The following is a 24,813-nucleotide window of genomic DNA, read 5'->3' on the forward strand; positions in this document are numbered from 1 at the left end:
TCATCATGTTTTACCGCCGACGCCGAGTGAGTTTATTTGATACATAGATATATACATACATGCATACACACATACACACATACAAACACGTACACACTCAGCTGTGAAATTGGTTCATCATGATCGAAGTGGTTTTGGTTCTGGAATATGTCCGGGACCGGGGACTTCCGAAATTATCAATATATTCAAAGAATCTTTGATTCGCCATCAGTGATCTTGGCTAGTGAATCGAAGTAATTTGGTGTTCATATCAATAGATTTTTAACCTATTAGGTATTATTATTGTGCCGATTCATGTGAGAAATTCCTATGTGACCGCAATAACAAACCCGTAACTCCGTAACCAAAAGTCAGAACTGTATGAAAATCAATAGCAATCAATGGGACTGTTGTATCTTTCATTTAAAATCTCGTTTGTAAAAATTGGTTAAGAGTATGCAGGAAAATAGGTATGCCATTAGGAACTTGGCGAGTTCCCCGGGGCATCAGGAGCCGTCATAGATGGTCAGTGTGGTCAAAGCTACTTTGTTTGGTCATTAGTGATCTAGACTCGCAAATCCAAGTAATGTGGAGCCCATTTGAACACGTATTACATCATTCGGAAACCTACACTCCGGAACCGGAAGTCCGATCAGCTAAACATTCAATAGCGTCTAATGGAAGCGTTATACCGTTCATTTGAAACTTAGTGCAAATAGGTTCAGCCATCTCTGAGAAAATTGAGTGACATTATTTGACACTCACACATACACACCCGCATACACACACACATTTTGCGATCTCGACGAACTAAATCGAATGGTATATAACATACAGCCCTCCGGGTCTCGGTTTATATGAGAATGGCAGAGAGAGAAGATTCGAATACAAGCCTACATTCTTCATACTTGTACAACAGCTGGACACGACGCTTAGTGGCTCGACTTAGGACAAAAGGTTCATTAGGGTGGCTCAAAAATGTTTATATTTTAGAAACTATTATTATTATTAAAACTTCTCAGAAATAAAACCTTTGTTACTCATTAGGGTGGCTTAAAAATAAGTATTCTGACGTGAAGGTCGTTTTTAAAAGTTTTTAAAAGAAATAATTGTGCTCCAAATTTCTTTCTGGATTTTAAAATATATTTTAAGTTGACTTTACTGTTTATTGGGATGGCCCAAAAATAAGTATTTTGTCCTTACGGGTTAAACGATTTTTCAATAATGTTATGCTTCAAAGAAGATTATTAAGTTTTGACGGGTTGAATAAGATATTTTTGAATAGTTTTCGAATGTTGCATTTATTTTTCGTTTATTTGATATGCACAAAAAGCATTCACTTATCACTAGGGTGGTAAAAGGATATTTGTTCGTAATGGTTCAAATAGTATGTATCTCTGTAACTTAAGACACTTATTTTGTATTTCACTAAAAATGTGTTTTAATGTGACTTTCCCCGTTTAATTCATGCATAAAAGATTTTATTTTGTTTGGATTATATCGCATATCCTTAAGCTGAATAAGTACAATACAAATTCAAATCAAAACAGTGTTACCAGATAACTAGAATTAATTAAGAGTGAACTCAGCTGTGTTTACTAAATTTGACGGTTGTAATGAAATAATTCCAGAAACATTCTATGACTTATTTTAATAAGTGGTAATATTTACTGAATTTCAAACAATCTGAATACTTTCAGCATCCAAGAAACCTCGAATCCTCTTTTTTGTTTACTAGTGAAACTCTCGTAGATTATCCCCCAAAATTATTTTAAAGTGGTGCAAGTATTCATGTCGCTATTCTAGCTGTAAAGTGATAATTCAAACACAATGTCAGTAATAACCAAAAAAAAATTTACCAGTTATCGCAAGTTTTCGCAAAACTAACTTAAGTTTATTTTAAAGAGAAAATTAAAAGCTTTCATTTGAAATGAGTATAGCTCGAGACGTTTCCTCATAAGAATGGTGAGCAGTTTTCATAACCTTTCTTCATGGAAAATCGTAAAATAAAGGTTGTTTTCATATTTCTGTCCTGAGACCGCTTAGAATTTGTAACAAAATAGCATAATATCGGTTAAAAAATGACTTTACATCTAATTTTTATTGCCGAAAGTCTCGAAAAATATTTTTTTGCTTAAAATCAATATTTTGAGAGTATGCAACATTTTTCATAGATTATTTTTTTGTTTCATTTGATGAGATCTACAACCTATACTAGGTCCCTTGAAAAGTACACCGTATAATTAATCAGAATTATTTAAGTTCAATTGAATTCTCTAGCAACATTTGTCATTGTATATAACTTTTTCTATAAACAAAAATAATATTCGGAAAGTTTAACAGAATTTTAAAATTTCTTCAAAACAGATACACTGTACAAACTTTAATAGATAAAAATGGATAAATATGTTTTTTTCCGTGCGAAGCAATCCAAAAAAGTGCAAACTGGAAATCGACCATTACAGATTTGAATCAATTTTGGACGAATTTTTCGGCTATGGACAACATATATATAATCAATCAAATTGTGTTGGGTCGATTGAACCACCCCTCGAACACTATTTCCAAATAGGCAAAACCGTGATCGAAATTTTTTTGACCACGAAAAAACGATTTTTGAGCTATAGTGTCTTCAGCGAAGTTTTTGTATAAAATATTCCCCATTTTATAGCATTATTAGATTTGTGATCAATAAACTACTGAATGCAGTTTTTTTTTAAATTTTCATGAATGACCAAATAAAAATTTGATTCTCAACTTTAGGGAATTAATCACCAAACTAATACAGTAGGATTCCGTTTTTGGCAACAATAATTTTTTTTTCAATTGCCAAAACTGGAACCGTGCCAAAAATGGTACCATACCTTAAAAGCTTTTATTTTCGATTTGTGACTTCATAAATGTTACAAGAACATTAATTATATATGAATATGTGAAATGGAATGAAATAATACAAAAAATCAGCAAATTTAATTTTATTCGCTATGCTCGCCTCCATAAAATATAAAAAATATGACTCCTATGTTTGGAAATAAAGTCAAAAGTGATATCCATTATTACAACAAAATGTGTATTCAGCATTTTTTAAAAGATTTACTATAAACAAAACCAATGTTGCCAAAAATAGAACCCATTTGTTGCCAAAAACGGAACTTTTTTGTTGCCAAAAATGGGGCATGCGAAAAACGGAACGTGCCAAAAACGGAATCTTACTGTACTTCTATAAAATGGGGAACATTTATAAATATTTATTTATAAACTTTACTGAAGACACTATAGCTCGAAAATCGTTTGCTCGTCGTCAAAACAGTTTCGATCACGCTTTTGCCTAATTTGGAAACGCCCCTTTTGACAAATTATCGAATGCCTAGTTTTTATTTTGACTTCGTTATTACTGGCGCTAGAAGCAATCTGCCGGATGCTTTTTGAAGGAAATTATTCATCAGGCCTAAAATAAGAACTTGATTTTAACAGCCCTGCTGTCAAATATGCAATTAAGTGAACAGCTCTCCCAACATTGGTTCGAATCCGCGAAGGTCGATTATACGTGCTTAGGCAACTTACCGCAGAATGGCCCATATGAGACAAAATATATTTTCAGAGTATATTGCCTGTGTAATTCTTCGGCAGTTGTTAGTAAATATTATGAGTTTTGGTATTATAAATGGTTTTATTTTGTTTAGATCACTTTTGTTAATTTTAACCGTTTAAGGGCCGATTTCTTCAGTCATGCTTATCTTTTAAACCAGGTTAAACGGTGCATTATGCCTGATTAAAAAATTAAACGTGGGCGTAGAAAACGGCGCTTAAAAAGATTTTTAGTGGTTACATTGTATTAAAAATATTTTATAGGATTGGAATTTTTCTACTTTTCTTAAAACCCAAAAGTCCATCAAACAGACCACTTTTTGCATGTGCATACTTTTAAACAACCACTACTACAAATTAGTCGTTTGTCAATACAGTGAAGACCCGTTTTAATCAGTTCCTTTGTGAATTTTAGACTGATAAAACGGGGACGTTGATAAAATCGGGACATATATTTTTCTTTCTTTTTAGGAAACCGAAGATGTTAAAATATTCTTCTTTAGTCCCTAGATATAGCCTCATAACCTCTCTTGATTATTTAGCTTAAATTTCGCTTAAGAGGGTCTGACAGCGCAAAATAAAAAAAAATAAAAAAATTCTTTTGCATGTTTCGGATATCTAAGATAAGAAAAATATGCTCAAGAAAGGATTTACTAGAATTCAACTTGGTTCGTTTGCTAGAGCCCATCAAACTAACAATTATCAATTTCCATATGTAGCTGATAAAATCGGGGGTAGATAAAATTGATGGCTGATTAAATCGGCTCTTCAATGTATAATGAAAATTTTATAGAAATTCACTTTTGGTAAAAGAAAACAACTGTCAATGGTATCAGTGAAATTGGGAATCAATTTGCAACCAAGACAAGTCAATAGCGACCTAATAATATCTCGGACTGGTGATTAAAGTTATAATATGAACTTACCTCCGTTGCGATTTACTGTTGCTACAGCTGTTCGAGTATCCGGAGTCAGAAATCTTGGTATTATGGATGCACTCGGAGCCCTCCATGTTTTCCGTTCCGGTAGCACTCATTGTGTTTATCTGAATTATTCCGGTTTATTCTCGTTTGCAGTTTTTCTCCACGGAACTATTTTGTAATTTGCCATTCATAACACTAAGCTTTGCCACTTTAACTACAGTTCGAAATCGATTCCGTAAATGTTTTCGCCAAGCACTAGTGTTTCACACATTTGGTAAAAATTTATTTTCCTTTTATCATAAACAAAGTCGTATTGTTTATCAACAATCAGTGGTAAATATTTCACTCACAAATACGAAAAAACTAATTGTTGAGATATAGTTGTTCTCCAGCGAAGATATGTATCACGAATGCTAGCAAACAGTTTATGCGATCCGTTTATATGCACTGGACCAGCCGAGTCTAATATTAGTTGAACTCACTATTTTCATCTATACCTCGAACTGTTTTATGCGAGAATATGTTTAATCATTAAACAAACCGATGTTTAGTTATTTGAACGCAGCGAAAATATTTTGCATCCAATTTCAACGACCGACGGTGACAAACTGAACAGTCGCTGAATATGGAATCCAGCTCGAAGCCTCCCGGTACGGAACAGGAACAGGAACAGCGGTCGGGCAGGGAATGGTTACGCATAGTTTACCGCCTCCTCGTGCCGCCATTGGTGCCGTGCACAGACATCGAAGGTGGTGGTCACATTTCAAGCCGCGTGAGTGAGCCTCGTAACCGTATTGATATTCTGTTATGCCGGCACAACACACGCGGCAGGGTATGGCTGAGCTTTGAGCCGATATCGGATGGGTGGGTCTTATGTACCACTTCAGCCCGGGGGGGTTACAAAACGCTCGCTGCCACAATGACAAAGGGGTGTTGTGGGTTGAATATTGTGCTTTCTGCAGAGTGCTGTGGCGGCGCGTGGCACCTATCTGAAACAGGCATGTACATCGTTTGATTGGGGGCTCGTTTTATTCTCCGGCATTGAACCGTGTGTTGTTTTATAACGAGATAGGTGAGGTCGTGTGCTTCAATATGTATTTGATGTAGGGTGAGTACTGATGGGAACCACGGGTCTGAGGTCTGAGGACTATTCACTAAGGATTGATAATTGAGAACTGATGGACTAAGGCTGTGACCTGAGGTCGGAAGACTGGACTGAGCTGTGGACTTTTGTCTGTGGACGGTGAATTGTGGGCTGTGCATTGTCGATTGGATGGTGCACTCTGGACTGTGGATTGTGGACTGTTGACTGTTGACTGATGACTATCGACTATTGACAGTTGACTGTTGACTGCAGACTGTTGACTGTGGACTGTGGACTGTGGACTGTGGACTGTGGACTGTGGACTGTGGACTGTGGACTGTAGACTGTGGACTGTAGACTACGGACTGCGGACTGTGGACTGTGGACTGTGTACTGTGGACTGTGCATTGTGGACTGTGGACTGTAGACTGTGGAATGTGTATTGTGAATTTTGGACTATTGACTGTAGTCTGTTGACTGTTGACTGTGGACTGTTGGCTGTTGGCTGTTGACTGTTGACTGATGACTATCGACTGTTGACCGTTGTTTGTTACCTGTTGATTGTTGACTGTGGACTGTGCACTGTGGACTGTGGTCTGAGGACTGTGGACTGTGGACTTTGGTCTGTGAACGGTGGATTGTGGGCTGTGGATTGGATGATGCACTCTGGTCTGTGAACTGTGGATTGTGGATTGTGGACTGTTGACTCATGACTGTCGACTGTTGACAGTTGATTGTTGACTGTTGACTGTGGACTGTGGACTGCGGACTGTGGATTGTGGACTGTGCCCTGTGGACTGATGACTGTTGACTGCTGACTGTTGACTGTGGACTGTGGAATGTGGACTGTGGACTGTGGATTGTAGACTGTAGACTGTGGACTGTGGACTGCGGACTACGGACTGTGGACTGTGCACTGTGGACTGTGCACTCTGGACTGTGAACTGTGGACTGTGGCATGTGTATTGTGAATTTTGGACTGTGACTGTTGTCTGTTGACTGTTGACTGTTGACTATTGACTGTGGACTGTTGGCTGTTGACTGTTGACTGATGACTGTTGATTGTTGACTGTTGACTGTGGATCGTGGACTGCGGACTGTGGATTGTGGACTGTGCCCTGTGGACTGTTGACTGATGACTGTTGACTGCTGACTGTTGACTGCTGACTGTTGACTGTGGACTGTGGACTGTGGACTGTGGACTGTGGACTGTGGACTGTGGACTGTGGACTGTGGACTGTGGACTGTAGACTGTAGACTGTAGACTGTGGACTGTGGACTGCGGCCTACGGACTGTGGACTGTGGACTGTGGACTGTGCACTCTGGACTGTGAACTGTGGACTGTGGAATGTGTATTGTGAATTTTGGACTGTTGTCTGTTGACTGTTGACTATTGACTGTGGACTGTTGGCTGTTGACTGTGGACTGTGGACTGTGGACTGTGGACTGTGGACTGTGGACTGTGGACTGTGGACTGTGGACTGTGGACTGTGGACTGTGGACTGTGGGCTGTAGACTGTAGACTGTGGACTATGGACTGCGGACTACGGACTGTGGACTGTGGACTGTGGACTGTGGACTGTGCACTGTGCCCTGTGGACTGTGGACTGTGCCCTGTGGACTGTGGACTGTTGACTGTTGACTGCTGACTGTTGACTATTGACTGTGGACTGTTGGTTGTTGGCTGTTGACTGTTGACTGATGACTATCGACTGTTGACAGCTGACCGTTGTTTGTTACCTGTTGACTGTGGACTGTTGATTGTTGACTGTTGACTGTGGACTGTGCACTGTGGACTGTGGTCTGAGGACTGTGGTCTATGGACTGCGGACTGTGGACTGTGGACTGTGGAATGTGCCCTGTAGACTGTGGACTGTTGAATATTGGCTGTTGGCTGTGGACTGTGGGCCATGGACTGTGCCCTGTGGACTGTTGGCTGTGGACTGTCGACCATGGACTGTGGACCATGGACTGTGTACTGTGAACTTTGGACCGTGGACTGTGGACTATGGACTATGGACCATGGACTATGGACTATGGACTATGGACTATGGACTATGGACTATGGACTATGGACTATGGACTATGGACTATGGATTATGGACTATGGACTATGGACTATGGACTATGGACTATGGACTATGGACTATGGACTATGGACTATGGACTATGGACTATGGACTATGGACTATGGACTATGGACTATGGACTATGGACTATGGACTATGGACTATGGACTATGGACTATGGACTATGGACTATGGACTATGGACTATGGACTATGGACTATGGACTATGGACTATGGACTATGGACTATGGACTATGGACTATGGACTATGGACTATGGACTATGGACTATGGACTATGGACTATGGACTATGGACTATGGACTATGGACTATGGACTATGGACTATGGACTATGGACTATGGACTATGGACTATGGACTATGGACTATGGACTATGGACTATGGACTATGGACTATGGACTATGGACTATGGACTATGGACTATGGACTATGGACTATGGACTATGGACTATGGACTATGGACTATGGACTATGGACTATGGACTATGGACTATGGACTATGGACTATGGACTATGGACTATGGACTATGGACTATGGACTATGGACTATGGACTATGGACTATGGACTATGGACTATGGACTATGGACTATGGACTATGGACTATGGACTATGGACTATGGACTATGGACTATGGACTATGGACTATGGACTATGGACTATGAACTATGGACTATGGACTATGGACTATGGACTATGGACTATGGACTATGGACTATGGACTATGGACTGTGGACTTTGGACCGTGGACCGTGGACTGTGGACTATGGACTATGGACTATGGACTCTGGACTGTGGACTGTGGACTGTGGACTGTGGACTGTGGACTGTGGACTGTGGACTGTGGACTGTGGACTGTGGACTGTGGACTGTGGACTGTGGACTGTGGACTGTGGACTGTGGACTGTGGACTGTGGACTGTGGACTGTGGACTGTGGACTGTGGACTGTGGACTGTGGACTGTGGACTGTGGACTGTGGACTGTGGACTGTGGACTGTGGACTGTGGACTGTGAACTGTGGACTGTGGACTGTGGATTGTGGACTGTGGACTACGGATTGTGGACTGTGGACTGCGGACTGTGGACTGTGGATTGTGAACTAAGCACTTTTGAGTTTTCTTTGTGGATTGAGGACTGTGAAGTGTGGTTTGCGGACTGTGGATTGTTTTATAGTAAAATTTGAAAAGTTTCAAAAGCCTGGCCTGTAGTATAAGAATCCCATTGTCGTGCTTAACCATCAAAACAATTCTTTCTCTCTTTGTTGCCTCTTTTCCATGGAATTACATCAAAGTATTACTTTGTGAGGGATTGGATGGTGCTTTTATGCAGCTTATTCTTTTGCATACTAATGTTCTACAATTAACTCGGAGTCTCCTTTGATTCATCAAAGTGCTCGTCCTATGAGCTATTGTGCTCTCGTTTTTCCTCTTCTTCCATTATTCTCTGCATACTTTAGGCCGTTCAGCTCCTCTGCGTACTTGAACTATTGAGCTTCGAACTTCTAATCAGATAGTCCCCAGTGGTGAAACTACCCCTGAAACTCCTTTTGCATGGTGTCAAATTATGGTGCCCCTTGGGATTCTTTCCGTTTCTCTGCGTCTGGGTGTCGAGGTGCTGGGTTAATAGAGGCTCCTGTACATCATGTGGGATCCAATTCTTCCGTTACCATCTTTCGTGGCAGGCTTGCTGCCCTGCGCAGCGACCTTCTCTTTCTTGGTTGTTTAGCTTCAGCTTAATATTCTGGCCACAGCCAAAGACAATCTCAAAACTCCGACGCTCTAACCTCATTCAAGAGGTGTTATACACTTTGAAGGTGATTATGGTCAGTGTTCCAGTGTTCTTTTAGATTCAGTTACCCCCATCCAGTGACCGGTGTGGGCCTTTATTATTCCAAAAATGAAGCAAATCGGCACTACGTCAACAACGGTAACTTGGGTATCCTTACAGTGGCACAGTGAGGAGTATTTCAGTGGTCTTGTTCTTCAAGCTATTTTGCAGTTTCTTGATCTGAACAGTAAAAGACAAACAGCCCGACCTGAGGGTAGCGTTCTGTGTGAATAGCAGCTTGACATTGTTGCTACACAAGTAGTCCTAATACTTCTTTCCTAATCTGGCTAACCTCCTCGGTATTCAGATGTCTGTTGGGAAAGTTTTTGGCGATAACCCGATATTCTTTAGCCTTAGCGATCGTACTGTATTTAGGGTCTTATTTATGGGAGACGCCTTATAAAGGTCTCCTATCTCCACTAGTATTGTATGGTTTCATCTGTGTCGATTGAGAGGTATCTGAGAAATCTGACCGGTTCTTCTTTCCTCTTTTCTCCGACAAAGACGGGGATATTTGGAGCGTACTACTCATGACTCTTTTAGCAGGTTACTCTTTAGGTAGCTGTGGTTCATTGGATTCCTTTTGCCTCTTTTAAATATAATTTCTCCTTTCGATACCACATGTAACGCTTCTTTTGTGCGCTTCTATCCTTAAGTTTTACTCATTTACCGCCGTGAATGTGTAATGTAGACCAATTTTTCCAAGGCCTTCTTTTTCCGTTAGCTGAGTCTTCGTCTACGGTCTTAGTGTCAGGCTGACCAACGCTATTGGAATCTATCGTCTCCTGAGATGATGACCTTCTCTGGTTCATGATTGTTCCCTTCTTCCCTTTGTTCGGTGATGTTCATCTGAGACTGCGTACGTTTCATCACATACGGCAAGGAATTTTATGTAGGTCCCGCATGTTCGTTTTATATCAGTCGATGCTCACATGTTAAACGAGCAACATGTTGACTGTATTGTCCGGACGGTGGAATAAGTGGTAGACACTGTGTATTTTCGGCAACGTTGGTATTTGAGCACACTCACTCAAAGTGACGGGTAGCTTATAAATAGAAGTGCTGCGTGTTTGTTTGAATCACTTGTCATTTGTCGACCATATCGTTCGTACGGTACAATCGTTCGCGTACATGCAGGGTTTCGGTTCGCACGGCGGGGTGAGGAGCGCACGATAGACTGCACACAGCAGTGAAACGGGTGTAAGTTTTACACGCTTTAACTGTGTGCGAGGTTATGCTGTCATAGCCGAAAATCCATAGTGTTTGCTATGGGGTTTCGGCACTGGTGGCATTGATTCGCATACAGTTGGACCGTAGGATGCTTACATGTTTTTGATTTATAATGTTTTTTGAGTTCAACACTGCACGGTGCGACGTGTGTATGTGTTGCGTTGGGATAAATTAATTCATTTTTCTGCTTGTGTATATGTTGGGTTGATACGGATGAAATTCCTTTGCCAACATGTTTCGGTGGCTTGTGATGAGCCTATTAACAAACACGTTTCATATTTCGAATATGAAACGTGTTTGGTAATTTTTTTCTATCACTGAAACTTCTGACAACATGCTTCTGTAGGTATTTCGAAAGCACGGGCGTACTTAACTGGATTTGCGTCCACTTAAGGTGGCCGATGTTCGTGAGCGAGGAGATTGAGCTAAGTTAGAGCAGTTTCAGTTTGTTTCAAAAAGTTGCAAAGCTAATCGGTAGTGATTCTTGGCAGTCAACCCAACGGTGATGTGACCTGACCAAGATAAAGCACTGATTGGTTTTTATTGTTATCACAGGTTTGGAAGCTTTGTATTTTATATCAATCAGGTAATTTAGGGTGTCTTCAGCAGCGTATTGTTTATAATATGAATTTAGAAGTGTAATTGGAAGGGAAACACTCACATCTCCAGCAGTGGCTTTTGATTTATTATGACGAAAAGTTTTGTTTCGAACCTGAACACTAGTGTACGCTGCCGTTCTCTTTGTTGTTGCAGATATATAAAGAGAAATCAGCACATACACTTAGGTTCAATAGACCTAAGGACACGTTCTGGTGTGGTTCTGTTATTGTTCATTATTTTTAAAAAGCTGAAAATTCTAAAACTAGAACATGCTCTCTCCAGCTTGAGCAGGTGTTATTTTTAGTTTGAAATTCATGCTACGTCAAAATTATTTGTCCCTTGTTTATCCAGTCTGAGTATCTTTGTAAATAGATTGTTTTTCACAAAATCGCTGATTGTAATCTATTAATGTCAAAAGATGGTCAGTTAGTTAAAATCAGACTTCCCATGAACATGTACAATTTTGTACCTGTGTACAAAATTTCGTGCACGCGTTCAACTTCAAACATGCTTCGTCTCGATATACAAGTTCGCCTCGAACATCGAACTCAAGCGAACGATGTGCAAACTCTAGTTCAAACATCCGTGTACGTACACCGGGTGCGTACACGAGAACGATTCGCTCATGGCAAAAAGAGTCGGCGCTAGTGACGATGCGAGTGAGAAAGAGAAAACTGGTGCCACGAACCGATGTGTACGCACACCGTGTACGTACATGGGGTTCAGTTGTGCAGGCGAACATGTGCACTAGAGTGGGACATGGTTATATGAAAAAAATGAAATTTCGCTCCGAGTAACTTTTTGGGTCCCATTTAGCTCCCAGAACAACTCTGCAAATTTTTAGTTCGATCGGTGAAACTATATTTTTGCGCCGACGGTTTAAAGTTTACATGGGATTTCGTATGGGGAAAACGTCTTTTGCAAATTAATTCTTCCAAGAGTCACCCGTTACCTCCTAAAAAACAATAGATGTCTGATTTTTATAGGAAATTTGTCAAGGAAACAAAGTCTAGAAGATCACAAAACGATCTGATGCTTGTGGAAAAAGTTATTAAGCAAAAACCGATTGATGCCCTGAAGATTAATGAAAATTTTACTTTTTATAGCATCACTGCTGCTGACGGTCGAATTATATACAAAATCTTTAGTTTTCTCTTATTATTTACAAAAGAAGACTCAATTTATCCCTCAAAACTTTTGCGAAGTGGCCAAAGAGTATAGAAAAATGATTTAGACACATTAAGAGAAGATCAAAACAAAATTGCATATAATTGAACAACCAGCAACAGTGGTGCTAGAAAAAATGAATATTTTATCAATCGTTAGAGCATCAATTGGTTTCAGCTTAATAACTTTTTTCTCAAGCGTCAGATCGTTTCGTAGTTTTCGAGACTTTGTTTCTGTGTTAAATTTCCTACAAAAGCCATATAACGGTTTATTTTTAGGAAGCAATGGGCGACCCCTGGAGGAATTATTTTGTGAAAGTTAATTTTCCCATATAAAATCCCATGTAAACTTTAAACAGTGGGCGCAAAAATATAGTTTCAGGGATCAAGCTAAGAATTTGCACAGATGTTCTAGGACCAAAATGGTACCCAAAAAGTTGCTCGGAGCTGGAATCTATTTTTTGTCCCACCCTAATGTGCACGTGTTTAGGTACGAAATAGCATGTATGAGTTCGTACACGAAGTGGGGGTTTAATATGAGCATAGAACCAGAGCGAACATTGTGCACGATGTGCATATGGGAAGACTATATAAAATAATTGATTAGTGTAAAATTAAAAGCAGAGAGCAAGAGACAGAATCAAAAATATGTGCATGAACCTTACAGAGATAATTGTCTTTTATTTGAGAGAAATAATTTCAATTTTATCATACACATAAATTAGGGTATTTTACCACTAAACTTCTGTTATCTGCGAAAAAATAGGACGAACTTGTGCGTTGTGCCCATTTTTTGTTGTAAAGCACTATTAAAGTATGAACACTCCTTGCAAATGTCGTCCTGGAGAAAATGTTCATAGTGTTTTGAACTTTGCATATTCCAGAACACTAAAAGAAATGATTTGAAGAAAAAAATCATTTCAAACGACTTTCTTAAATATTCCGATAAAAATTTACGGCACAAGTTAGAAGGGAAAAACTTAAGGGTATTCTACTTCATTGCGGTTATGTCTCTGATACAGTCGCAACCTTTTGAAGCAAACTGAGACTGCTCCAACATAGCTCCACATCTCCTCGCCCACCAAAATTAGCAACCAACACCCGCCCTTAAGTAGGCGCAAATACAGTTCAGTCCGCCCGTGCTTTAGAAATACCTACTGAAGCACGTTATCATATTTTGGCATAAGAATTTCACCCGTATCAAAACATTGCACACGCAAGCAGAAAAAAAAATTATCCCAACGCAACCCACAAGCACACAATGGCTCGCCAGCCACGAACCTGATGAGCTACGTGTCGACGGTGACACACTTGAATCAAAATGAAATATCATGGGTGTATGAGAATGGTGAAAAACCCACGAAAGATCCACTCCCCAGCTTTATTTGGTATGCCTTGTGATATGGTGGTGGTATAAAGATGATGTTTTATGAATTTTTAGGGGTAAATTTGAAGCTGTAATCAAAGTTTTTCGTCTTGCAAAATTGTTATTTCCCAGTATTCATTGCCAAATTTGCCACGGTCTGTCTCGTTTCATTGCTGTAAGACCTTCAGGTTGAAGTAGCACCCAACCGATGACATTTAAATTGAGGTAAATAGCAAATGACAGATAAAAACGAATAGACACTCCCATCATTCGATTCCCACACAAGCGAACACCCGTGCTGATCTAATGTCCGTTCCGGGTGAATCCTATGTATAGTAGAGCATTGCAGATTCGCAGAGCAACGTGATTCAGATTTATTTACCAGGAAATGGAACAGTCTAAACCGTACCTGTGTATATATGCTGCAAAACAAATGCTTGTACATTTATAGTCTCTGGGGGGTATAACTGAACAGAAAGAAAGATTTTGTTAGGTAACGTACTGCTGAAGTTTATCCTGCACCAAAACAAATGGTGGATGGATGGTGGGTGTATGTCCGAGTTTTCTAAATAGGTGATAAAATTGTTTCTTGAGTTGCATTTCAAAGAAGAGAATAAAGCATGTTAGAACACTAGCTCTATTAATAGGTTCTGTTTCCCTTTACGAACTGTTGATAAAATGTCAAGCTACAAAAGTTTGTTTGCACTTCTTATTTACATAAGTCTTTGAGAAAGATATAAACAACCCTTTTCTTGTACCTTTGATACGGAAATGTCTATTAAGAGAACAGCACTTGGCTGATTAGGGGCGAAATCTCTCGGTATTTCTGTTTGAAAATGCCATATAGTTCTAGCGTATAAAAGTTAGAGGAACACAAAAGTCTATTAATAAATGTTTTCATTGAATTCGATGTATTGGGTAAACAATCCTCCATACATGTCAAAGTTTTTGAGACAACCATCTCAGTATCCAGATTGGCATTAGGACAGTTCCGTTCGGTTCTCTTTTACTTATATAACGTTCGAGCCAAAGTCAATGTCATTTTTTTGCCAGCTATTCAACTAGGTTTGTCTTTCTTCATATTCTCACCTCAAAAGCTAAGAGCTGATTATGAAGGTGCAAGGTATCCAATTCGACAAAACATGTGCCGTCCTCCATGCGGGAGCTCTATAATCCGTTTACTTCGTAACAGCAGAAGCGATTGGGATATAGGGAAACAGATCCCGCCGGGGTTGTGGTTAACTGACATCCATGTGTGAGCGACAGTTCGTTGGAAAAAGGATGGTGGATGTTTTGTTTGTGTAGTGTGATGCAACCAGGGTTTGGTAAGTTAACAGTACATACGATCAAGTGCAGAGATTTTTGTTTCAGTCAGGGAGGGATGTTTTCTGGATATGATGAAGAACAGTTTCCGTTAAACTTTTATATTGCTTAAAGAAAAACAATTTCGCTGAGGGTAGGGGTTTCGTGTTTTTTTCAAGCAATGTGCTGCAACCTTTACATAAAACGACGCATAATTGTATCACCAGCGTGTCTTATTTACAATTGGCGGCAGATTTGTTAACTTTATATAACAAAGATAATATTAACTAATAAACGTGAAACTATTTCCATCCACTAAAATCGGCTCTAAAAATTAAAATAAAAAGGTTTTTGGATAAATTTAACTAAGATAAACCAACACACTTTCAAAGCTTATAAGAGTAACCTCACCGGCTGATTCGATTAGCAAGAATAGTTAGTTCTCACATTGAATGAGCACAGCACATGGTACACCCGGTGGTAGCCTGTTAAATGGAATTGCTTATCCATCGCAAGTTCATAACATCCCAGTAACAAAATTGTCACACTACTGGCAACGTGACTTTTCATTTTGTTTTCCTTCGGGGCTGCAACCTTTTAAGCTGTCTGTGTTTAGGTCGCTGTTTTGCTGTATTTGCTTTATTGTTTATAGTAGGAAGCCAGTTTAATACCTTCCGCGACTAAGGCACGAGAGGAACATAGGAAATTGCGATTTTCAATATTTGTCGGAAACTCAGACTGCTAACGGCTGTTTGCATTGTTAATTTACTAGACTTATAATAACCCAAGTAACAGTTTTCATTATATTACAAATTTAGGTGTTTGATCAAACTAAATTATGAAATCTTGGCTGTATATCTGCTGCTATAAACCCAAATTATGATTACTCATCCCTGTATTATAGCAGTCAGTATAAATCAATGCACTATAACCTTATTCTGGAATATAGGACTAAAAATCGGTTTGCTTATATTATATTTTTATCTGTTAATTGTTGCTTTGTTCCAGAGACTTACAGAACTATCATTGACGGACATTTTTGCCAGGGCGATCATGTTTTAATAACCATCGTTTGGCTATAAGCGATTTGCTTAACAAAAACCGACTTAATTCACCTAGCAGTGAGATAAGACATTTCTTACGCATATTTTCGTTGGATCATTTATGAATTTGCAGAGCTCGTATAAACTAAATGAATTATAGAAAATTAATAAAGCGAATTAAATAAAAAAAATAGCGTAAAAACTTGAAAAAGTTAGTCAAATTCATTAAATGAGTATAATGATTAATAGAAATCAAATGAAGCAAATGAATAAATCAAATTAGTTAGGCTTACAAAAATGAAGAGTTAGAAAATTGGATAGGAAGATACAATTTAATTTTATAAATTTAATTCAAAAATTAGATAGAATAAATAAAAGATATGACTAACAATAATTTATGATATTAATGAAACAAAGAAACTAAATACATTGTATGAACTGGAAAAATGAAAAAAAATGAATGAAACGAGGAAAATTAACAAAATTAAAAAATGAATAAAATGGATAAAATGGATAAAGTGGATAAAATGGATAAATGGATACAATGGATAAAATGGATACAATGGATAAAATGGATAAAATGGATAAAATGGATAAAATGGATAAAATGGATAAAATGGATAAAATGGATAAAATGGATAAAATGGATAAAATGGATAAAATGGATAAAATGGATAAAATGGATAAAATGGATAAAATGGATAAAATGGATAAAATGGATAAAATGGATAAAATGGATAAAATGGATAAAATGGATAAAATGGATAAAATGGATAAAATGGATAAAATGGATAAAATGGATAAAATGGATAAAATGGATAAAATGGATAAAATGGATAAAATGGATAAAATGGATAAAATGGATAAAATGGATAAAATGGATAAAATGGATAAAATGGATAAAATGGATAAAATGGATAAAATGGATAAAATGGATAAAATGGATAAAATGGATAAAATGGATAAAATGGATAAAATGGATAAAATGGATAAAATGGATAAAATGGATAAAATGGATAAAATGGATAAAATGGATAAAATGGATAAAATGGATAAAATAGATAAAATGGATAAAATGGATAAAATGGATAAAATGGATAAAATGGATAAAATGGATAAAATGGATAAAATAGATAAAATGGATAAAAATGATAAAATGGATAAAATTGATAAAATGGATAAAATGGATAAAATGGATAAAATGGATAAAATGGATAAATTGGATAAAATGGATAAAATGGAAAAAATATATAAAATGGATAAAATGGATAAAATGGATAAAATGGATAAAATGGATAAAATGGATAAAATGGATAAAATGGATAAAATGGATAAAATGGATAAAATGGATAAAATGGATAAAATGGATAAAATGGATAAAATGGATAAAATGGATAAAATGGATAAAATGGATAAAATGGATAAAATGGATAAAATGGATAAAATGGATAAAATGGATAAAATGGATAAAATTGATAAAATTGATAAAATTGATAAAATTGATAAAATTGATAAAATTGATAAAATTGATAAAATTGATTAAATTGATTAAATTGATAAAATTGATAAAATTGATAAAATGGATAAAATGGATAAAACGAATAAAATGGATAAAATGGATAAAATGGATAAAATGGATAAAATGGATAAAATGGATAAAATGGATAAAATGGATAAAATGGATAAAATGGATAAAATGGATAAAATGGATAAAATGGATAAAATGGATAAAATGGATAAAATGGATAAAATGGATAAAATGGATAAAGTGGATAAAATGGATAAAATGGATAAAATGGATAAAATGGATACAATGGATACAATGGATAAAATTGATAAAATGGATAAAATGGATAAAATGGATAAAATGGATAAAATGGATAAAATGGATAAAATGGATAAAATGGATAAAATGGATAAAATGGATAAAATGGATAAAATGGATAAAATGGATAAAATGGATAAAATGGATAAAATGGATAAAATGGATAAAATGGATAAAATGGATAAAATGGATAAAGTGGATAAAATGGATAAAATGGATAAAATGGATAAAATGGATAAAATGGATAAAATGGATAAAATGGATAAAATGGATAAAATGGATAAAATGGATAAAATGGATAAAATGGATAGAATGGAAAAAATTGATAAAATGGATAAAATGGATAAAATGGATAAAATGGATAAAATGGATAAAATGGATAAAATGGATAAAATGGATAAAATGGATAAAATGGATAAAATGGATAAAATGGATAAAATGGATAAAATGGATAAAATGGATAAAATGGATAAAATGGATAAAATGGATAAAATGGATAAAATGGATAAAATGGGTAAAATGGATAAAATGGATAAAATAAGTTAAATGGATAAAATGGATAAAATGGATAAAATGGATAAAATGGAGAAAAATGGATAAAATGGATAAAATGGATAAAATGGATAAAATGAATAAAATGGATAAAATGGTTAAAATGGTTAAAATGGATAAAATGGATAAAATGGATAAAATGGATAAAATGGATAAAATGGATAAAATGGATAAAATGGATAAAATGGATAAAATGGATAAAATGGATAAAATGGATAAAATGGATAAAATGGATAAAATGGATAAATGGATAAAATGGATAAAATGGATAAAATGGATAAATGGTTAAAATGGAGAAAAATGGAGAAAAATGGATAAAATGGATAAAATGGATAAAATGGATAAAATGGATAAAATGGATAAAATGGATAAAATGGATAAAATGGATAAAATTGATAAAATTGATAAAATGGATAAAATGGATAAAATGGATAAAATGGATAAAATGGATAAAATGGATAAAATGGATAAAATGGATAAAATGGATAAAATGGATAAAATGGGTAAAATGGATAAAATGGATAAAATAAGTTAAATGGATAAAATGGATAAAATGGATTAAATGGAGAAAAATGGATAAAATGGATAAAATGGATAAAATGGATAAAATGAATAAAATGGATAAAATGGTTAAAATGGTTAAAATGGATAAAATGGATAAAATGGATAAAATGGATAAAATGGATAAAATGGATAAAATGGATAAAATGGATAAAATGGATAAAATGGATAAAATGGATAAAATGGATAAAATGGATAAAATGGATAAAATGGATAAATGGATAAAATGGATAAAATGGATAAAATGGATAAAATGGATAAAATGGATAAATGGTTAAAATGGAGAAAAATGGAGAAAAATGGATAAAATGGATAAAATGGATAAAATGGTTAAAATGGTTAAAATGGATAAAATGGATAAAATGGATAAAATGGATAAAATGGATAAAATGGATAAAATGGATAAAATGGATAAAATGGATAAAATGGATAAAATTGATAAAATTGATAAAATTGATAAAATGGATAAAATGGATAAAATGGATAAAATGGATAAAATGGATAAAATGGATAAAATGGATAAAATGGATAAAATGGATAAAATGGATAAAATGGATAAAATGGATAAAATGGATAAAATGGATAAAATGGATAAAATGGATAAAATGAATAAAATGAATAAAATGAATAAAATGAATAAAATGGATAAAATGGATAAAATGGATAAAATGGATAAAATGGATAAAATAGATAAAATAGATAATATGGATAAAATGGATAAAATGGAAAAAATGGAAAAAATGGAAAAAATGGATAAAATGGATAAAATGGATAAAATGGATAAAATGGATAAAATTGATGAAATGGATAAAATGGATAAAATGGATAAAATGGAAAAAATGGATAAAATAGATAAAATGGATAAAATGGAAAAAATGGATAAAATGGATAAAATGGATAAAATGGATAAAATGGATAAAATGGATAAAATGGATAAAATGGATAAAATGGATAAAATGGATAAAATGGATAAAATGGATAAAATGGATAAAATGAATAAAATGAATAAAATGAATAAAATGAATAAAATGGATAAAATGGATAAAATGGATAAAATGGATAAAATAGATAAAATAGATAATATGGATAAAATGGATAAAATGGAAAAAATGGAAAAAATGGATAAAATGGATAAAATGGATAAAATGGATAAAATTGATGAAATGGATAAAATGGATAAAATGGAAAAAATGGATAAAATGGATAAAATAGATAAAATGGATAAAATGGAAAAAATGGATAAAATGGATAAAATGGATAAAATGGATAAAATGGATAAAATGGATTAAATGGATAAAATGGATAAAATGGATAAAATGGATAAAATGGATAAAATGGATAAAATGGATAAAATGGATAAAATGGATGAAATGGATAAAATGGATAAAATGGATAAAATGGATAAAATGGATAAAATGGATAAAATGGATAAAATGGATAAAATGGATAAAATGGATAAAATGGATAAAATGGATAAAATGGATAAAATGGATAAAATGGATAAAATGGATAAAATGGATAAAATGGATAAAATGGATAAAATGGATAAAATGGATAAAATGGATAAAATGGATAAAATGGATAAAATGGATAAAATGGATAAAATGGATAAAATGGATAAAATGGATAAAATGGATAAAATGGATAAAATGGATAAAATGGATAAAATGGATAAAATGGATAAAATGGATAAAATGGATAAAATGGATAAAATGGATAAAATTGTTAGAATGGATAAAATGGATAAAACGGATAAAACGGATAAAATGGATAAAATGGAGATAAAATGAATTAAATGGATAAAATGGATAAATTTGATAAAATGGATAAAATGTATAAAATGATCAAAAAAATTAAAATGATTGAAACGAATAAAATGAATAAAATTAATAAAATGAATAAAATTAATGAAATGACTAAAATGAATAAAACGAATAAAATGTATAAAATGATAAAATGAACGAAATGAATAAAATAAATAAAATTATTAAAATGAATAAAATGAACAAAATAAACAAAATTAATAGAATGAATAAAAGAATAAAATGAAAAAAATGAATAAAATGAACAAAATGAATAAAATTATTAAAATTAATGAAATGGATAATATGAATAAAATGAATAAAATAGAATTCAAAATTAAGTTAAAATTAATAAAATAATTAAAATTTATAAAATGAACAATATGAGTCAATTGGACAGAACCAATAAAATGAGTGAAATAAATGCAAATGATTGGATCAATTGAATTAAATAAATAGAAAATGAAAAAAATGAAATAAACGAAATGATCAAGATAATTAAAAATATTAAACTGAATAAAACTAAAAAATCATAAAGGTTATAACATTAGTAAAACTATAAATTTGATAAAATGGCTAAAATTATTAAAATTTATAATAATAGTGAAATGATTAAAACATAGATGTTAATTAATTAAGTGACAATAAATGAAATAAGCAAAAATAATGAAATAAGCGAAATGGAAGTATTGAATAAAATAAAAGAAATAAGTAAATTGAACCAAATAATTTCAAATAATGAAAGAATCAAAATCACAGAATAAATGAAATTAACTAAATTAATTTTTTTTATTAAAGTAATGAAATTATTTTAAATTAATAAAAATAATAAAGTAACTAAAACAAACAAAATTAATAAAAAAAATAAAGTAATGAAAGAATAACATGAACAGAATGAATTAATTTGATAAAATTAATAAAATGGCTAAGATATCCAAAATGGATAAATTCTATAAGATGTATGTAATGCATGAAATGAATAAAATTTTTAAAATAAGGTATACGAACTGAGTAAAATTAATGAAATAAAAAAAATATAAAAAAAATTAATAAAATTGACTTGAAATTAAAACAAAATGAGTAGAATAAATTTAAAAGATGAATAAAATTGATAAAATGAATAAAGAGAAAAAATTAAACTACATTAAAAGAGTAATAAAATTAATAGAATAAATTGTTATTTGCTTAATGCTTTGGGTTGCATGCACTCGCCACTCGCCAGTGCTGGTGGGCATCCTACCGGTGAAAATTGTTGCTGGAACCTCGCATGTTGTCTACTCATACGATGCGGTATCTTGTACCCGTTAGGAATTGCAAATTTCGAAAGACTTGTCGAGCCTTCCAACCATATCAATTCCTTTCATGATTCAGATTTAACTGTATTTAACGAAAGAAGAGAATTGTGGAATCCCAGATCACATTCGCCCTATTCAAACTCAATGATCCTGCTTCAGTTTACGTCACAGAACTCAGTATACCCTTGGGATTATTGATACATTGCCCACCGACCATTACTTCATTGTTTCGGACAGCCTCATCTCAATAGAGGCTCTCCGTTCGAAGAACAGGAAGCACATTCCATATTTTGTGGGGAAAACATAGAAGCTCCTGAGTGCTTTGAGGGATCGTACAATATAACCTTAGTTTGGTTTTCCTCGCTTTGCGCTGTCCCAGGTAATGAAGAAGTGGACTCCTTAGCTAAGGCGGGCGCGTTAGAAATTGACATGTATGGAAGACCAATCTGCTTCAATGATTTTATCAATATCTCTCGTTAGAGGACGCTAGAAAGTTGGCAGACATCTTGGAGCAACGGAGAGTTAGGACGGTGGCTGCATTCTATTATCCCGAAGGTATCAATGAAACCATGGTCCAGAGGAATGGATGTGGGTCGGGATTTCATTCGTGTGATGTCTCAGCTCATGTCCAATCACTACACGCTAGACGTTCATCTCCGACGTATTAGGCTCGCGAATAGCAGGACCTGTAGCTTGTGGCAACGGTTATCACTTCAATACGACCAAGCACCGATTCCCTAGCACTGGGTACGGGTTGTCAAAATCAACCAATCAGGAGCTGACACATTTTGATATAAACGTTTAACCAATCAGCCTTTACCATTTGCCATTCCTTGCGTTAGTGTATGGTCTGCTACGAAACGTGACAGATGTACATACTGTCATTTGAACAAATTCTGCTACAAATTTTTAAATTGCACGTAAAATTTAACTATGCTATGTTTATGAAAAAACCGTTTATCACGTGATGATGAGCCTCGTAACCGATCTTTGAATCAAAACTCCAGTCTATATAACTGGAAACCACCACACAACAGTGGTGTATCTATTATTGTTATTTTTAGATAGGATCTATTTATATCGGCCGTTTTGATTTGGTCGGATATATATGCGGTTATCTCATTTTGGGTACATTTCGGTATAATTGTTATTTTTGTCGCTACTTTGAGCGACACCATATACGTAACTGCAGAATACATGCTGTGTTGTCCTTCGCTAACTATACAAAATCACATAATTCTTGTTCAATCACCGCATAATACTGAAAAATTTCGATGGGAGAGTTGGAAAAGTTTTGGTAAACAGTTTCCATATGATTATTAGTTTTCACATGTACAGTAACTCTAAGTCGATTTATTTATTTTAAAGGGAGCTCTCTGAGAACAGTTTGGATAATGTACATCTCAGAACTGCAAATAAATTGATATTGATTTATATAAATAACATATCATCTACCCACACGAATAGTTACGTGCAAGTGGGTTGATGTTGTCAATATAATAAAACATTTCAATACTACAAACAATCTTATGTAATCTGCAAACTATCAAGAAAACCTTGTCTAGAATAACTGGTCCTTATACGAATAGGAAACTGTGTGTCATTTACTATTCGTTCGTGGAATTCGACAGTTAATTGGATTGGGTTGCATAATAACATCATACCAATAATGTATCAAATTATGTTCATTTCGACACCAGTTCGTCGCTGTTGTGCTACCTTATGACAAACACCATTTTGGGGTAAACTGAGTTAGATATGCCACATCACTTGTGTAAAAAATCTCTACAAAGTGACGTTTTAAGAATTCTGACATTCTGCTTGGTTACTGAGATATGGTGAGAAAAGAGCTGAGAAAATTTTAATTTTTTGCTTCGAATAACTGTGTCTGGGGATTGGTTCAAGTTATATTGATGTATAAGATGGTTTTATGTGTATAACTATCCGAGGAACACAATGGCATAATCATTTTTAAAACAAAGATACACAAGGAGTGAGAAAAATGCAGTTTAGGTTTTCAACTTGAAATATAGCATATTTGGCAACACTGCAACCAAAAATAACTATTTTTTCTAGATTTCCTCACTCATTTCCTACAAAATGCATTTCACAGATTTTTTATAGAGCAAACGTCAAAGTCAAAGATATAAATAAAGTAAATAATTGATGGTTTTTTTTTCTATGGAAAATTTTCCATGCACGATCATAACACGCCATACAAATTTTGTCATCAATACACAGCTATGACACGTGTGCGCGAGACTTTTGTTTACATTTTTAATAAAAGCTCGCAACATAGTCAACCGATCTTCGTAATATTTGAGAGATTGTTACAGAATAGATAGGAGCATCAATTGTTTTCTTTGAATTGTTTCTTCCATTTATAAGTTTCAAGATATTCAACTTCAAACTTTAAAACCCGTTTTTCTCGAAATGTGCTAAATGGCGCTTGTCATAATATAGCACAACAGCGACGAGTACATAACAGTTTTTGCAACCGACCGAGACGGTTGTGCCTCCAGGTGGAAGGTTTTGTTCTCGAGAGAGTGACGGAGTGCGAGACGCTGTATGCGTTATTG

At 34.8% G+C, this 24,813-nt stretch overlaps 2 protein-coding genes across 5 annotated transcripts in view; both read right to left on the reverse strand.

The window, feature by feature from the left end:
* Positions 1-5,084, reverse strand: part of LOC131684711 (period circadian protein) — a 42,017-nt gene extending 36,933 nt beyond the window's left edge. For all 4 annotated transcript variants that reach the window (XM_058967818.1, XM_058967819.1, XM_058967817.1 and 1 more), the window contains exon 1: positions 4,494-5,084. In XM_058967818.1, coding sequence (XP_058823801.1) covers positions 4,494-4,603 — 110 coding nt within the window. In that variant the 5' untranslated portion in view covers positions 4,604-5,084. The remainder of the gene's footprint in view (positions 1-4,493) is intronic.
* Positions 5,085-5,813: 729 nt separating this feature from the next.
* Positions 5,814-7,543, reverse strand: LOC131680801 (uncharacterized). Its single transcript, XM_058961511.1, has 4 exons — positions 7,316-7,543; positions 6,967-7,238; positions 6,254-6,916; positions 5,814-6,198 (listed from the first exon to the last, which is right to left on the reverse strand). The coding sequence occupies exons 1-4, from the start codon at positions 7,541-7,543 to the stop codon at positions 5,814-5,816; spliced, it is 1,548 nt and encodes a 515-aa protein (XP_058817494.1).
* Between the last annotated feature and the right edge of the window lie 17,270 nt (positions 7,544-24,813).

This window comes from Topomyia yanbarensis, chromosome 2, assembly GCF_030247195.1.
Source record: "Topomyia yanbarensis strain Yona2022 chromosome 2, ASM3024719v1, whole genome shotgun sequence".
In the NCBI taxonomy this organism is placed as follows: Eukaryota; Metazoa; Arthropoda; class Insecta; order Diptera; family Culicidae; genus Topomyia; species Topomyia yanbarensis.

Coding starts and splice junctions, on each gene's coding strand:
- LOC131680801 (XM_058961511.1), bottom strand. CDS start 7,543: ATGGTCCACAGTCCATGGTCGACAGTCCACAGCCAACAGTCCACAGGG. Junction 7,239..7,315: donor CAACAGTCCACAGTCAACAG/GTAACAAACAAC, acceptor AACAGTCCACAG/TCAATAGTCAACAGTCAGCA. Junction 6,199..6,253: donor TCCACAATCCACAATCCACA/GTTCACAGACCA, acceptor CACCGTTCACAG/ACCAAAGTCCACAGTCCACA.